General features: G+C 42.4%; 1 protein-coding gene across 1 annotated transcript in view; it reads right to left on the reverse strand.

The window, feature by feature from the left end:
* LOC111153247 (S-phase cyclin A associated protein in the ER) overlaps positions 1-16,200 on the reverse strand; it is a 491,788-nt gene that overhangs the window by 22,428 nt on the left and 453,160 nt on the right. The window contains exons 28-29 of the mRNA XM_022512152.1: positions 12,974-13,211; positions 7,822-7,971 (exon numbers count right to left, since the gene is read on the reverse strand). Coding sequence (XP_022367860.1) covers positions 7,822-7,971; positions 12,974-13,211 — 388 coding nt within the window. The remainder of the gene's footprint in view (positions 1-7,821; positions 7,972-12,973; positions 13,212-16,200) is intronic.

Raw genomic sequence — 16,200 nt, forward strand, 5'->3', positions numbered from 1 at the left:
GTGCTGACGGTTTATTTCTTGGCTTCCCTTGTGCGTCTTCTACAGCTCTGCCTCGTCTTGGGATGGAACTCGGAGGGGAGTGATTAGCTTCGTGTCACCTTGCAGTTTAATTACACAAGACACTAGCCTTCAGAATGACACTACTCACGTTCCTGGTCTCACAGCCATGCTGAAGGGGCTTAGTGGGTTCCCAGCTTTTTATGGTCCCACTGAGATGAAGCTATGGCTAGCTTTCAACTTCAAAGCTTTAATGTTAGATTTCAGGACAATTATTTTACTGGAATGTTCTGGATCTGAGTTCTTCAAAAACAAGAAACTGAGGAAACCAGTAAAGGAAAGACAGTTTATCCATAGGATCCTGCTTCTTTTTTTTTCAGATCACTATGTCAAAATTATGAATTTAGCCCATTGCTAAAGCAGGTGTATTATTTAGTGCTGTGAGATGGTGTTAACAGGGCAAGGGGGTAGCAACTGCTCTGTCCATGGGCATTCACTATGGGTCAGGCCCTATTAGGCTGTCTCACCTAATTTGCACAACAAGCTGGGAAGTAGTGGTGACACCTCCATTTTACAGATGAGAAAACTGAGGCTCAGCAGCCAGTAACTTGCCCAAAGTCATCCTGCTAGTGTAGAGCAGAATAGGGATTTCCAAAGCAGCTGACTTAAGCATCCATGCTCTTATCCTCTATGACATCTGACTTTAGGAACCACTGGCGATGGAGTTCAAAACCTCAGGGCAGACTGATTCACAATATGAATCCATTCAGGTACCACCCTACCAACTGCTGCTTGATCACACGCAGGAGGATCTGTGTGAATTACAAGTGTTACGAATCAGGAAGCAATCCACACAAAGGGCGAAGAACGTTCCTTCTCAGTTACACAGTACAAGCATCCACGGCCAGGGTTGGTGCTGAGTGGAGCAAGTGTCCATCCGAAGCTCAGTGGGGGCTGCCATCAGCTCCAGCTGATCCCCTGGGGAGGCATCCAGGCATTCCCTACAAGCTCTCAGGGGCTTTACGTGGGGTGAGCACGTGGTGCTCCAAACTACCCTTGTGTTGGAAAACCCATCCGAAGAGATGAGGGGAGTAAGAGGTGACTTTTATTTAGCTTCCGTGAAATTGGTGACTTTCAATATAACCAACCCAAACTGGCAACTGGCAAATTTTGCCATTCTAGAAGTGTTACATGTTTGGATGGGCAGAAGTTAATGTATAGTTAGAAAAGTTATGGTTCTTTTTTTGGAGGGAAAAAAATCCCACATTTTTCTTTGGTACTGTAACAGAGTGTAACTTCAAAATGGTTATATTGTTGAAATTGTTAAGCTTTTCTTAGACATACATTTCCATTTTATGTAAGGAACTGTATTTGTCACACAAAGGAAGATACAGAAGGTTGAATGCCTGTGTGACAGCTAAAGAACGAGCTACCAACACTGGGAGGACAGGAAGGCTTCAAACGCCGGCGTTTCTGCCCTGAGCCCACCACAGTGGACTTCATTCATGGACCTGCGTGGGGCCAGAGGAGTTTACCAAATGGGTGTGATCTGCGACCATCCGCTTTGAGAAAGACAAAGACCTAAGAATGTTTGAGTAGGAATTAGGCCCCTTCTGTAAGTTCTAAAAGCTGAAATAGGGCTCTGGAAAACTGCCACTCTGAAAATGTCACTCTGCTTCCCTCACCTGCAGATGGTGTACAACAAAGAAAGTGACCAGTTTTTGTTTGCAGGGAAATGTCCAAGGTGAGCACAATAGATACAGTTCAGGTATGTTTAGCCAATCAATGTTTAGGTTTTCTTACTAAGTCATTGAATTACAAAAGACCTGGGAAATGCATGTCACCCAGCTCAGGCGGAATCAAAGGCTTCACTGTCCAACTTCCTCACCTGTTCTGATCTCCCCCGAAGTGCTGGAGCTTCTGGTACAGTGCAGGGATGTGTGATCTGCAAGGGCTTCCCTCTGGAGAAGCTGGGTGGGGGCGGGGGGCCACAGGGATCCCTCCTCTCACCTGCCACAAGAGACTCTGGCTCTGAGAGCTGGGATCTATGGGGTCTTTCCAAATGAAAAAGTCACTAACTAAAATGAATATGCAAAGGTGCTTATTCCCAATACGGTAATATGCAGGCAGTCAAATAATCTGTCATTCGAGTTAATTTAATTATCAGACTGCATTTAATTATTCAATATAAAATGTAAATAAAGTGAAGGGCTGACAGCACTACTAATTATGTTCATTATAATAATTAAATGGGAAGGGGTTTCAAAAGAGTCACGAAATTGCCATAAAATACAAGGAAGTTTTTGATTAAAAAAACATTTTAATTAGATACTGCAGCCCGATAGGAAACAGATGATTGGTTCCATCAAGAATGGGGTATTATATTTTATTATTCAGGTTTCTCTTCTGAAGTCATCTTTGGTATCAGGGGGGCTCAGTACTTGCAGTTAATAGACTAAATGGTGGCAAATAAAAAGTGTCAATCCTTTATGCAAAGCAGTTGCCTAATAAAACAGCCTTCGGCTGTTCAAAATCTCCTGTCTTATAAAGACACAAGCTGTTTCCCCAGGAGGAAATAAAGGACCCACTGCGGACATACAGGCCTGCAAATTAACATGACTTCTGACAAATGATACAGAAGCATTAAATTAATTGAGCATCATAATTTCTCCTCTGAAATTCCTCTGATTTAGAGAACGTGGCATCAGGTTAAATACATTCGCTTCCCAAGAACAGAAGAGAGGTGGAAAGGGCACTGACTGCACTGCCAGTGGTGGGGCGGGGGCATCCCAGGTCCTGCTCGCAATTCCTTCCCTTCCTCCAAGCCTCAGCTACTCCACCTGCACTCTGAGGCAGCTGGACTGGATATTTCAGAGCCCTTCCAGGCGAAGACTCCATGAATCTGTGACCAGAGCTGGGAAGAGAGCTGAAAGCTCTATTTACCACTTCCCCTCAGCAAACACTCAGCAAATTACTGGGTTTTGGGGGGATTAGGAAGGGAATTCAATAAAACAGGTTTTTAGAATGAAATAAACAATTAGCTTTTTAATTGCAGAAAACTACCCGATTCTACTGGGATAGGAGCAGTTATCATCTTAGTAAGCCTGAGGCTCTTTCCCCCAGTGCAGCCGGATGGCACGGAGCACAGCTGCGAGCCCGTGAGCACAAGCCTCTGATGCAGCTAGAACTGTGGCCAGAGATGGCTCCACAGAGCAAGGCCGGGACATCTCACCTGTAAGTCCCGGCTCATCAGTGTCTGTCAGTGGAGCTCCTCTACTAATTGGGGGCTCCAGGGTATTTTCAGCTTTTAAGGATGAGCTGTCATGGAGGCCACTAACGAAGCCATCTGGTGCTGACAGAATCTGGAGCAGAGCAAGGAGCGTCTGAAAAACCACAAAATGGCTTGGAGTTCCCATGAGATCAGAAGGCTGCTCTGTCTGTGGTTCTAATCTTAGCCTTTAAAATATCACAGGCTCATGGAACTCACAGGGAGGTCATCTAGAACAATCCACTTCTTTAAAAAAAGTTTTTTTTTATTGTGGTAAAATATATGTAACATAAAACTTACCATTTTAACCATTTTTAAGGCTGCAATTCAGTGGCATGAAGTATATTCACAACATCATGCAACCATCAACGCCATCACTTCCAGAACCAGTATACCTCCTTGCATTGTCAAAAATGCTCAAATCTCAAGAGGGAATATGATTAATTTAAGATCACACAAGGGGCACCTGGGTGGCTCAGTCAGTTAAGCATCTGCCTTTGGCTCAGGTCATGATTCCAAGGTCCTGGGATTGAGCCCCTCATCAGGGTCCCTGCTCAGTGGGGAGTCTGCTTCTCCTTCTCCCACTCCCCCTGCTTGTATTCTCTCTCTCTCTCTGTCAAATAAATAAACAAAATCTTAAAAAAAAAACAACAAACCAAAAATGATCACACAGCTTGTGGCAGAGAGGTAGGTTAGAACCCAGGCCTTCTATTTGCTAGACTATAGTCGATTTTACGCTCATAAAATGCACTCATTTATAACTTGTCAGGATTTTTACAAGTTTCCTGAATAAAGCACACAGGTATGTCCCAGCAGCTTTCCAATCAGCCTTCAGAGTTGTGGAACAGCAGCTTCTCAGTGTACTGTCTTGGTAAGTGGGCCTTATTTTCTGTACCCCAACCCCTGCCCAGGATACACATTAGAGATCCCCGGTAGATGGGGTCTGTGATACATGGGATTTTCTTAAGGAACATGAATTGAAAAGTACACTGAGTCAAGTGCAAGTTACTCTGCAAGACATGGGTTCTAGTCCTGGTCTTCTAGTGATTCTTCATGTCATGTCCGGGACTTGCTTCACCTTTTCAGACCCTGGTTCCTCACTTGTTTGAGAGGCAGAAATATACCCTGTACTTAGAGCCTCACTGAAGAGCTAATGAGGTCCAAAAGACAACAGATGGGAAGAAGGGTACCGAGAATTCTACAAATATCAGGGGTTATGCTTAGAAACAGCACCTCCATAATGTACAGTGTCTCAGTGTTTGACAATTACTATAATTTCTATCAATTTCTGATTTCTCTACTTTTTATCATAGTCTTTCTTCTTGTCATTTCATCAACTGCCTGAGGCTGAAGTGACTTCTCTGATCTTGTTTCTAGTCAGAAGTGATGTCCAGTTTAGTGTTGTCTTTCTGGGAGGCAGGCATCAAAAGGGGGGATCTGGCTTTTTTCCTTTCTCTAATTTCTTCTTCATAATGAGCTTACCTCTCGACAGTTGTCTCCACATCCCTGTTGCATCTTCCTCCTCAGCTGATGAGCCACAGAGCACCTGTCTCCTGCCTGTGCCGTCTGGTACTCTCTCTGCCTGTTTCCTTGTGTCCCAGTGTGCCCAGTCTCTGCTCTGTCCCCTGGTCCCAGTCTCTGCTGCCATGCCATCTCCAAATGCCAGTTCCCTCGATCTCATTTCCCGTTTATTCTGGTTAGCCCACAGAAACTTAGGAGGTATGCTTGATCTACAGAAAAGGATCAGTCCATAATCTAGCAGCAGCAGCAAAACTCTTTTAACCCCCACACAACTCTGAGTTCAGTAAATTCATCACAAAAGAGTTGGCTTCGACAAAAAGTTTCAAACCATCCCCAAATGTGGGAGTGCTGAAGGAGCTGAACTCTTGCTGAGAAACTGTAACACAGCAAAATCCTACCTTGCCCATGAATGACTCACCTCTTCACAAGTGCAGTAGATAACATCACCATATATGTTGAACAACTTAAGTTCAAAACAGGAAATCGTTTGGTAAACCATGGTCTGTCTATACAACATAAAGCATGCAGCCAATAAAAATGATACTCACAACAGTGTGCATCAACTATATGTCAATAAAAAAAATACAAAGTATGATTTTGATATACAGATGCTGCCTGACTTATGATGGTTCAACTTTTGATTTTTCAACTTTATGAAAACATACGCATTCAGTAGAAACTGTACTTTGAATTTTGATCTTTCCCCAGGCTAGTGATAGGATACTTTCTGGAGACGCGCAGTGTTGGCAGCTCCCAGCCAGCAGCCCCCCTCCTCGGCCTCGTCATCCATGTGATCATGACGGCAAACAACTGACAGACTGAACAACCATTCTGTACTCAGACGTGCTTCTGTTTTTCACTTTAACTACAGTATTCAATGAGCTAGATGAGATATTCAACACGTTACTATAAAATAGGCTTTGTGGGAGATGATTTTACCCAACTGTTAGTGTTCTGAGCACACTGAAGCTAGGTGAGGTGTATGAAGTGTACTTTCCACTTAAGGTATTTTCAACTTATGATGGGTTTATTGGGACATAACCCCAGTGCGAGGAGAGCAAGACCTATAATGTCACATGTATAAACCAGGACACAAGGGTTTGCACAGTATGATCTCGGCTAAGTAAAATATTCATACAGGGGTGGTGGTTTGTGAAACAGGTGAAGGTGGTCAGAAGGCACAAACTTCCAGTTATAGGATAGATAAGTTCTGGGGATTGTAATGTACAACATGGGGACTAGTACTGTATCATACATCTGAAAGTTGCTAAGATAGGAGATATTAAAAGTTCCCGCCACAAGAAAAAAATCTGTAACTCTGTGAAGTGATGGATGTTAACTAAACTTACTAGGGTAGTAATTTTGTATGATATGCATATATTAAATTACCAGTTTGCACACTAAAATGAATACAGTGTTATATGTCAACTATATGTCAATAAAACTGGAAAAAATATTCATAGAAAAAGGACTGTAAGGGAACTTGCCAAAATGGTAACAGTGGCTATCTCCGATGGTGAGGTCAGGAATAACAGTGATCCTGCCTTCTCTATGCTTGCCTGTCTTTTTCATGGTGAGTAAGGAACACATTTGTAATGAGAAAAATAAAAACAAACCTCTAAAGGAAAATAAAATATAATTTAGTAGGCTGAATGAATGAATACATGTGAAGAAAAGAAAATCACACAGATTTCCCTCAGCTTTCCTTCTCTGAGCAGCTTGTAAGAGACTCATGAATCTGCTGGGCACTGCCAGAATGCTCCCGGGGCGGGTGGGGGGTGGTGGTGAGAAAGAGCTGTGTCTGAAAATGGGGATTTTCCATGTACGACACTTGTTCCAGTGAGGGTCCACATTTTCTATATTTTAATCATGAAAATCTTTCTAGAATGGACTGTATATTCCTCACCCCTAAAAGGAAATGCAGGGAACATACATTTTGCTTCCATGCTCATTCAGAGTTAGCTCTGAGGAGATAAAGAATCTTCTTGGAAATAAAGTACAGGGTTCAGGGTGCCTTTGAACCCAGACAACTGCAATTTCTGAGTTTTGGACCCTGCCTTATTTTTTCTTTTGCTCTTTCTCCTTTTTAGGTAGACAGTTTCAGCTCATAGTCTGCAGCTTCTTACCTTGTACTTGGCTCTATCAGTGTAACCAGCGCCTGTCCTTCTCCTGCCCTAGTCTAGTTTGCTGTAGGCTAAAAAGACCTAATGAGCATGCTTGTTAGAGATCTGCCTAAAATAAAACTTATTAAGTTGGGAGTGAGAGTTAAGAGTTGTCCAGAGGCCTTTTTCTCAGCTATAATCCATACTGTTAAGGTTGCAGTAGGCTTTAGATAAATGACGCTGTCAGAAACTACTATTTGATATGTTAGTTATGCCATTACTCTGGTTTTAAAAATAAAGGGAAATAAAGTGCTCATCATAATCATTATTATTATTATTTTTACAAAATCAGTAACATAGTCTTCCCAACTTCTTAAAGCAGCAGAACCCTATTTACTAATGAACCCTTGCCTGAAAACCACATTATCCCAACAGTTAAGAGCAAAACTGCTCTGGGTGACTCAAGGGGGAGAAGCCCAAGTCCTGCTTTCTCAGGCCCCCCTCCAACACCACCTAGTAGCCTCTAAGCACTTAGGCAAAAGCCAAGCACCAAAAGCAGCTTCAGAAAGCCCCTGACTCTAATGCTATCTGCAAAGTGACCCAAGCGGAAAGGTGCGACCGACCTCATGAAAACAAAACAAAGACATGGATAGAACATCAGAACCTATGTGGTAAGGGTTTGATGCTTCTGTGTAGTGAAGGTTGTATTAAAAATATTTTATTTTTACAGCTCTAAGAGGAGGCCTTGGTGCTAATCTAGTGTTGACCACATCTCCTTGGATAGAATAAGTCAGAGACCTGTCCCTGGACCCTGGGTAAAGGGCCTCACACAGGACAGATGGGTTCCAGCAGGCCAGCCTGCCTTTTCTCACTCCAATACCTCACACTCTCAGTGTTGGGGGAGCAGTCTAAAAAGTGTCCAGGGCCTCTTACCTGGTTATCTGGGTGGTTGACAGTGAAGTAGCCCACACAGACGATGACCTCATGAAGGAGGCTTTCACAGGAGACTTGGCTGCAGTGGCCCAGCAGGGAGCTGGCGATGTGCCGGAAAGCCAGGGACAAGCCCTCTGCCCCTACAATAGACTGACAAAGACAAGGAGCGGTTAGAACTCCTCAGCTCGGGGAGAGGCAAGGCTGCAAATCACAGAGCAAGACTGGACCCTGTGCACTTTCTGCTATAGTGCTGGAAAAGCATAGGAAATTTCTAGAGCACTATGTTTCAGAGTTCAGTTCAGGGATTCCCGCTCTAATAAATGACCACAATAAATGGAATGTTTAACCTGACAAGAGACATGGAGAAATACGCTTACTATGTGGATCAAGACTCGATCCGCCTAAACCACGGTTATTTATTCCATCTGCAATATGGAATTTTCTTCTCATGGTACAAATAGTCTCACTGTAGAAAATTTGGAAAAATACAAAATACCAAAATTCTCCTGTGAATCATTTAGCTAACTTCTAACATTTTTTTTTTTTTTTTAATCTGAAGGAGAAAACATCTTCTTGAACACAGGGATAAAACACAGTTCCAAATATTTACTGATGTTCAAATAGGGAAGCAATACGAATAATGACTGCTTATTATTCAAATAAAAGGCTCTAGAAACCCAGCGTTCCCAAAAGAATGTTAAAAAACCAACAACCCACTTCCCCCCAATAAAAACAAACCACGGAGCCCCCTCAACTATAAGGCTTCTGGGATCCTTTCTCCAGACAGGCAGAGGGCTGTTGTTGGTGGGCGACGCGGGAGGAGAGCCTGACTCTGTCTGTGCAGCCTGAAGCTTCTATTTAATAAACATGTCAAACAGACAGAGCGACAGGAGGGCAAAGGGGAGAGGCAAAGCCCACAGAATACACTCGCAGCCGACACTGGAATGAAGCACCACTGCTGGCCTGTGGGAAAAGGCCGTGTTTTAAACTCATCTCTTGATTTGAGGTCTTGCTGGGCTTGAACCAGGTCAGATACGTTGTAGTTTGGAAGTTGCAATGAATTCACTTTGCCTAACGGTGGTGAAACACAGTCCTATTAGTGAGTATTGCTGAAATAAAATGACCACTAAATTTTAAGAGTGCCTTCTGTCTCAGTTTCATTGCCCTGAGACAAAATGTTTTTCAAGCCCCAAAGAGGCTTCACGAGAGCTTTGTTCCTTTAAATCAAGTAATGACACCTTCTCAGCTCAACCCTTATTTAATTAGTTGTGTCCAGCATGCTGTGACCCAGTACCCTCTGTTTAACCTTCACTGATAAGAGCAGGTCAAGGGGCATGTAAGTTTGAATATAAAAATTAAACCAATTTTTCAAGGAAACTATATTTCCTTTTTAGCCAGAATTAATTGCCAAGTCAGTACATTGATTTGTTTCTTGAGACCACCTTCGATTGTAAAATCTGTCAAAGTGTATGCAATATACAATATCCAGGATCTCAAGGCCATCTGTGCCTATGAATTCACAGTGAAATCAGACTCTTTGCTGAAGGGGGAAAATATTTTTGACAGCCTTATACAATGAAATGGAACAAGCTAAGAAAATATTTGAATGGATAACCTTATGTTGCTACTACATGATGGGTTCTCACATGAAATGAGCACACGGGCTTATGGCTTGGCAGAAGTGTGGAGGGGCACTGGGAATGCTGCACTCAAAAGTCAACTTTCTGGACCAATGTCTGCAAAGGCAGTTTGGGCAAATTCTTCCTCCACATTCCTTGAGGGCCTACTATGTGCTAGCTAGCACAGTGCTTCTACCTAATCTCATTTAGCCCTCATACTTGTGAGGTAGGTGTTTTTCATTTATTTTACAGATGAGAAACTGAGTTCAAATGACTTGTCTAGGGTCATAAAACTTGGTAGTGTAATGGCCCAAGGTCACATCAGTGACCAGATCCAAAGGTTGATGAGGATGCCCATTACAGCTCTGTGTTCTTGTGATGCCCTGAGCCTCAAATGGTCAACACATCCTACACCATCTAATTCAACTCCTTGGCAGGTCAGACAATTTATCTCATTTCGATTGTGGTCCTCTCAGGCAATTCATAAACTGTCTCCCATATTCTCCTGAGGTCAGACCCATGTGTACCTAAAATCTCTTTTCCTGTCTTTTTAAAATGTAGTTCCTAAGATCTCACTTTTGACATGTAAGTTGTCTTGATGAACTAGAACCTGAGTTTCTCTGACCATATTTATCATAATAGCACTTTTCTCCCACACTTGCTCATTGCTTTGTGATGCATACACTGTTATTTTATACTATATTTACCTGAATGTTACATGCTTGATCAGATGTCCATCTACATCAGTGATATCTGGTGGATGTTTTACTTTAGCTTGCCAAACAGAGTGCAGTGGTCTCAAAAAATGTCTATAAATCCTTGACAGTCCTCCCACTGAGAGGTGGGGCCTATGCCTTCTCCTGTTGAATCTGGAGGGCTTATGACTGATTGAACAGAGAGTATATGGTTGATATGTAGCTATACAACTTGTAAGGCTAGGCCATAAAAGGCCATGCAGTTTCTGTTTGTTTTGGAACATTTGTTTTCTGGAAGCTTCCTCTCAGGACACTCACTCAGAACCCAGACACCATGATATTTTAAGCCCAAGTCACACAGAAAAGCCATGTAGAGTCTTTAGCCAACAGTCCTTGGTGAACCCAGTCTTTAAGTCATCCCAGGCATCAAACAGAAGAGTGAAGGAGCCTCCGGATATTTTAGCTCCCAGCTATCTGTGTCAACCTGTCCCTCCATTCCCTCACTTGTCGTCTGAGGGTCTTGGCCGAAGCCTTACATTATGGAGCAGTGACAAGTCAACCCTATCTGAACTCTGGGCCCATAGAAACTGTGATCATAATAAAGTGGTTATTGTCTACTAAGGTTTTTTTCTTTTAAATGTATAAAAGTAACTGGAACAATAAGGTAATCATTGGTAGATGTATTAGAGGCCCTGATGCTAGAAATTCTGGGCATTTGGGGGCCCATGTGTGCTGATGAGGAGTAAGAAAAAATGAGCTGGACCTTGAATTTCGAAAGGATGACAGCCAGGAGGAAGGTTCATGTAGGCTTTCCTGGCTCACGCACTAGTCAAGAGGAAAAAGGTACGTGGGAATAATGTCTGGGGAGAGAATGAGAAATAATTATGGCCAAACTGACTAAGATAAGAGAAAACAGGAGTTAGAACAGAGATTAAAAAAGAAGAAGAAAAAATTAGAAAAGAAAGTTAAGAGAACTATGGAGCTCCATGAAGGACAGAGAGAAAGACGTAAATGTACCAGAGAACTGTCAGGAACCAGCCAAGAAAGGGCATTCCACTTGGGAGGCAGGGCATTTGATTCTAAGAATGGGTTGAACACTCTTGAGTCACCCTGGTGTTTTCCCTGCTGTTTTTGACAAAAGCAGCTCAACTAGGGAATACATTTCAGGCTAGACACAGTGAGGAGGTAGAGAGAAGTCTTGGTTTTTATGTTCGTTTGCCATGAAGGGCTCCAAAAATAAGCTTCTGATTTTTCTAATATTATTTGTCACTGCACCTAAGGGCCACTAGGGGAGCAGGGCTGGTTGGGGTTCAGTGGTGTTCCTTTTGAGTGAGACTGAACAGGCTGTGAGCTCACAGGAATGGTGTGGGGGGCGCATGGATCTGGGCTCCCTGACACTCAAGAGTGACTGATGGAATGGCTGACTTAACACAGGTGCTTTTGCTTATCACGTGGAGCACCCTGCAGCAGTTCGAATCCTGGTCAGAAGACCTCTGCCACTAGAAGCTAAGAGACAGTTTTCAGATATTTTGTTTTCATCATCCCTGGTGACAAAGGAAATCACTCTACTTGGACTAGCTGATGGGTGACTGCTAGTCTCCATGTTCTGAGGACAAAAACTTAGTGTCTCCTGATTTCCAAGCTGTTTCAACACTGAACAAATGGGTTTGGTTCTTCACAAAACCCAGATGTTATATTCAACCCAGAGGCATGAACCACTGGCATTTTCTGGAGCAGACAATGTGAGGTGTGCCTATAAACTCTCAGAACTTTATACAGATTAAGTAGTTACTACCTCAGACTAGTTCAAGCCCTTTGGAAACTGAAATGCATTAACCCTAAAGAGATTCCTGTTCTTGGGATGGATAAACTAACTCTTCAAAGTGGAAAGATATCGAATCCAATGATACAACTTACTAATTTCCTGTTGTGAATGGAATGACAGGAAGACAAGAATTCCACATTTCTCATCGGCTACAAAACAAATGTTTCTTCTAATTGGGAACGGCCAAAGACCACCATTTTCATACGTTTGTATCTCTATAACCTTTTTCCCTCTGAGCAAAGCAATTCATCTAAATTATGGGTTCATCATCTGCCAAGTTTGTTCCTTTTTTAATGAAATCGCTTGACAGTTAATAAACCGAAAGAGAAGTCTACTCCTCGGGGCTTGCTCTGTTCCAAAGGTTCAGTGTTTTTGAAAATTAAATTTCCTACATGAAAAAAATCTATTTCTCAGCTGACAGTCTGGTGTTACAGCATAAAGCAATTTTTCTTTCTTCAGCTATAAAAACTGAATTTATAGGGGTGTGCACATGTAACTACACATGCACTTTACACTGGACACAAGTCAGTTAAATCATCCACAGAGAATCCTATCAATCAAAACAATTTATCCAATTTTGGTTCTGTTTATGTAAGAAACCATGACTTTCCTTAATATTTAAAAGTTGATGGGATAATAATGCCTTTCCATAAAGAAATCAAGACAAGATTTGTTGGTAGCAGAGCGGCACAGATTTTGGGGTCAGAAAACCACAGGTACCAGACCTGGCAAAGCCACATGTAACCTTGGGCAAATTACTTAACTGTCAGCATTTTACTCTGTAGAATGGGTATAATATTTTGCAGGACCATCATGAGAATAAATGAGAACACATATGTAGAGCACCTAACATGGTTCGCAGAAGATAGTAGCTTCATAAATAGTATGTATTGTGAGTTCCTTTACTGTGGTTTATTCGTTCTGTCCCAAATGCAGAAGAACCTCACACCATTACCTACACTAAAATCTGAGCTCTTGGTTGGTTAACATCAACACTGACCAATGCTTGGTACCTGGAAAGCAGGCAGATCAAGAGCTGCAAAACTGTTGAAGAACTGTAAACTCTGAATGGCCACTTGGACTGTATTCTGAGCGTAACTCTCCTTGGGGCTGGCAGTGCTGGAGTCTGAGATGGTGCCGTGAAAGAGGACACAATAGAGCGTGTGTAGAACTCCAGCCAGGTCCGTAGCCTGAAGAGCAGCGGTCAGTCCTGTGGGATCCTGGCGATTATCGTCAAATATGCTGAATGACCTGACAAAGAAACATTCAACTCTTTAGAAGAAATCTACTTAAGGATGTGAGCACTTTTATAGGTCAAATGGAATGAGACAAGCAGATCGTTAAAAGCAAACCATCTGAGTCATGGAGTAAGGTAACCAGAAACCTCAGGGAGTAGGCGCAGCCTGCAGCCTTCCCTTGCCCGGGAGGGCGGGTGGCTGGCCCCGTTTTCCCTGGGGAGAACCCCCCTGTGCTTTGTAACCTAGGTGGGCTTGCTTCGTTTTAGCTTCTAGGTCTGGGCAAACTGGACAGAGTCCAGGAGAGCTACCGGAACTCCGAAATAGCATAGTCTCCTTTCTGGATACACAATCTTCTCAGGGGAGGCAGCTACCAGGAAAGTGTGAGGCCTCAAAAACTCAGTAGCGTGTTGGTATCCTGTGGTAGGGAGACACTTCGCCTGCTTTTAAAAGCACAGTTCCATCATGGAGGAATACTGGCGGGATGGGCTGTAGGGGCCAAACTCCCAAGAACAAGCAAGTGCTGGGTTAGCCTTACACAAATCAACACGAAGCCAGCTTAAGTAGCTGTGGCAGGCAGGGCTATGGGTGAACAAGAAGCAAAGGCTGTGGCAAGTGAGTTCCTCAAATCAATAGGAAAGCCAGCAAGGGTTTACTAAATCCATCTCACTTCTGAACTTGGGTCTACACGAAGCAGCTAGTGATCAAGAGCCTGCAGTTTTAGTAAATGTGGCGGCCAAGCATTTGTTCACACTTTTTCCCCCTAGACACTGCACCCAGATTTCTCTCTGAGGAACGACCCCCCCACTCTCTCTTATAACCTATGTGCTCCAGGGGGCCCCCTTCCCCTTCACTCTGACTCCAGTGCCTAAGGTACTAAAAGGCACACTTCATTTCTCTGGCGGTCCAGTATGGCTCAGGGATGGCGCCTGTCACAGTTAGAGCTCAAGGAACCAACGGAGATGCCTTTGCTGAGATGCTTGGAAAGAAGCCCTTACTTTTTCTCTCCTGGGCTTGAATCTGAGAAGATGTAAGGTTTGCAGCTGCTACAGCCGCATGTTCTACACAGATCCTCAGGTCTCTCCATGCCTTTCCACATGGGCCGGTCTTTCCTTTCATGGACATAACGTTTCTTCCCCCGCCTTAGGAAGAGAAGTTACAAGTCCCTGCTTCAGCGTCTTCCTTTATGATAGATACTCTTCCCTATTTGTAACATGGATACAGGTCCCCCACCGTGCCCACCCCCCAAGGTTGTTTTGTTGTTGTTCCTTTCAGATGGAATCTGGAATGTGAGAGGGGCATTAAAGATCTATGCTAATCTCATTAACTTGCCCAGAAACACTCTGGGAGATGGCAGTAATAAGAATTCAGAAGTACCCGCTGGCAAGTTTCTGGTCTCTTGTCTAGTTTTCTAATTAGCTACTAGTTTCATCAAAGTAGAGTTTTATTCATAACCATGATAAACATTTATTTCTTGAATGTGGGCTATTTCTGATACCAAGTGAGATGACATTATACATTATACCCCTCATTCTCTTTTCAAGAAGGTAGCTCTCTCAGGAAGCACTGTCATCTCATCGTCATTTAACAGGAACTGCTAAGTACATTCACATCATTTACCTCATCAGTTTTTCACAGGTGGTAGGGAAGGTATTGTATTGCTCCCCTTCACTGCACCCACAAAGATTAGCTGAGACACTCTAGGTCATACACACTTATCAGTGGCAAAGGCAAATCTGAGGACCAAAACATCCAGGATAACTAGGAGGTGACTTTTCTTTCCATCTCTTTTCTTAAGTCAAATCTCGGAGTTAACTGAAAACCATTAAAGTATAGGGAGACTATAATGTAATCTTGTATCATCACGGAGAGATACGTTTTATTTTATGGGACAGGATATGAACACAAAGTCAAGAAATGATATTTATTTGCTTACAGGAACATCTGAACCTTTACACAAACTCTGTTAGCTAATGTCAGTCGGCCCGCCCCTCTTTCCTTTCTTCCATTATAGCCCTAAGAGCTTGGGGTCAGACCCTGACTAGAGACATGAGTAGAGATTAATGTGTCTGACTTTATTATATAGGCTCCCAAAAGGGGTCTGTGTTTGCTTAACACTGACTGCCTTTTAGAACCAATGGCAAGTCAGAAGGCATTTTTACCTAAAGTTAGTTTCCACTAGGCTTTTGGAAATTTGGGCATGAGTGACATCAGTGCTGGTGACAACAGGGTTTTTGCTCTGTGATTCAGAATGCTGACCTTAGGGGTATAGCTCAGGGGCAGAGCATTTGACTGCAGAATGCTGACCTTACCCTTATTGCCTGTGTTTTTTAAAAACTGATTATTAGCATATACAAATACAGGTACTCAGAAATATAACTTTATCATTTTAAAGCAATTTGTCATACTTAATCTTTCCAAACATTTAACTGACATGAATTCACTGCTATTACTTCTTTAAAAGAATAAATAAAAATTTTAAAGAAGTGAAGGTCATCAGATTACTTATTCTTCCTCTCTCCATTCCATCCTATTATTTGGGAAAACATTAATCACAAACTATAAACAACACAACCCGGGATTTTTGCATATTCTCCTGATGAAATAAAAATGTTGACTCAGAAAAATGAATTAAATGATCACTCGATAACTTATATGTGGAAATGAAAAATCAGATCTGAAACTTTATATACTACATTCTGAGATCTTAATTTTACTGAATTTTATTTTATTATTATTTTTTAAAATTTTACTGAATTTTAAAGTGTTTTTGTTTATTTTCTAGAACTAGAGATCTTGGTGGTATATTAAGTTCTATTCATTAAAAGCCAGATTCAATTAGGAAAAACTATAACTGGACCATCAATATTCCTGCACAGCATATGAAAACCCTACCTTTGCCTTATTGGACAGTATAGATGTAAAAAAAAAAACCAAAAAAACAAAAAAACAGTGATTTGTGTGGGCATGAATCAAATGCCATCCATTCACCTTTGGTATTTCTT

The sequence above is a fragment of the Enhydra lutris genome, unplaced genomic scaffold, assembly GCF_002288905.1.
Source record: "Enhydra lutris kenyoni isolate GAN:26980312 unplaced genomic scaffold, ASM228890v2 scaffoldscaffold31, whole genome shotgun sequence".
Classification (NCBI taxonomy): Eukaryota; Metazoa; Chordata; class Mammalia; order Carnivora; family Mustelidae; genus Enhydra; species Enhydra lutris.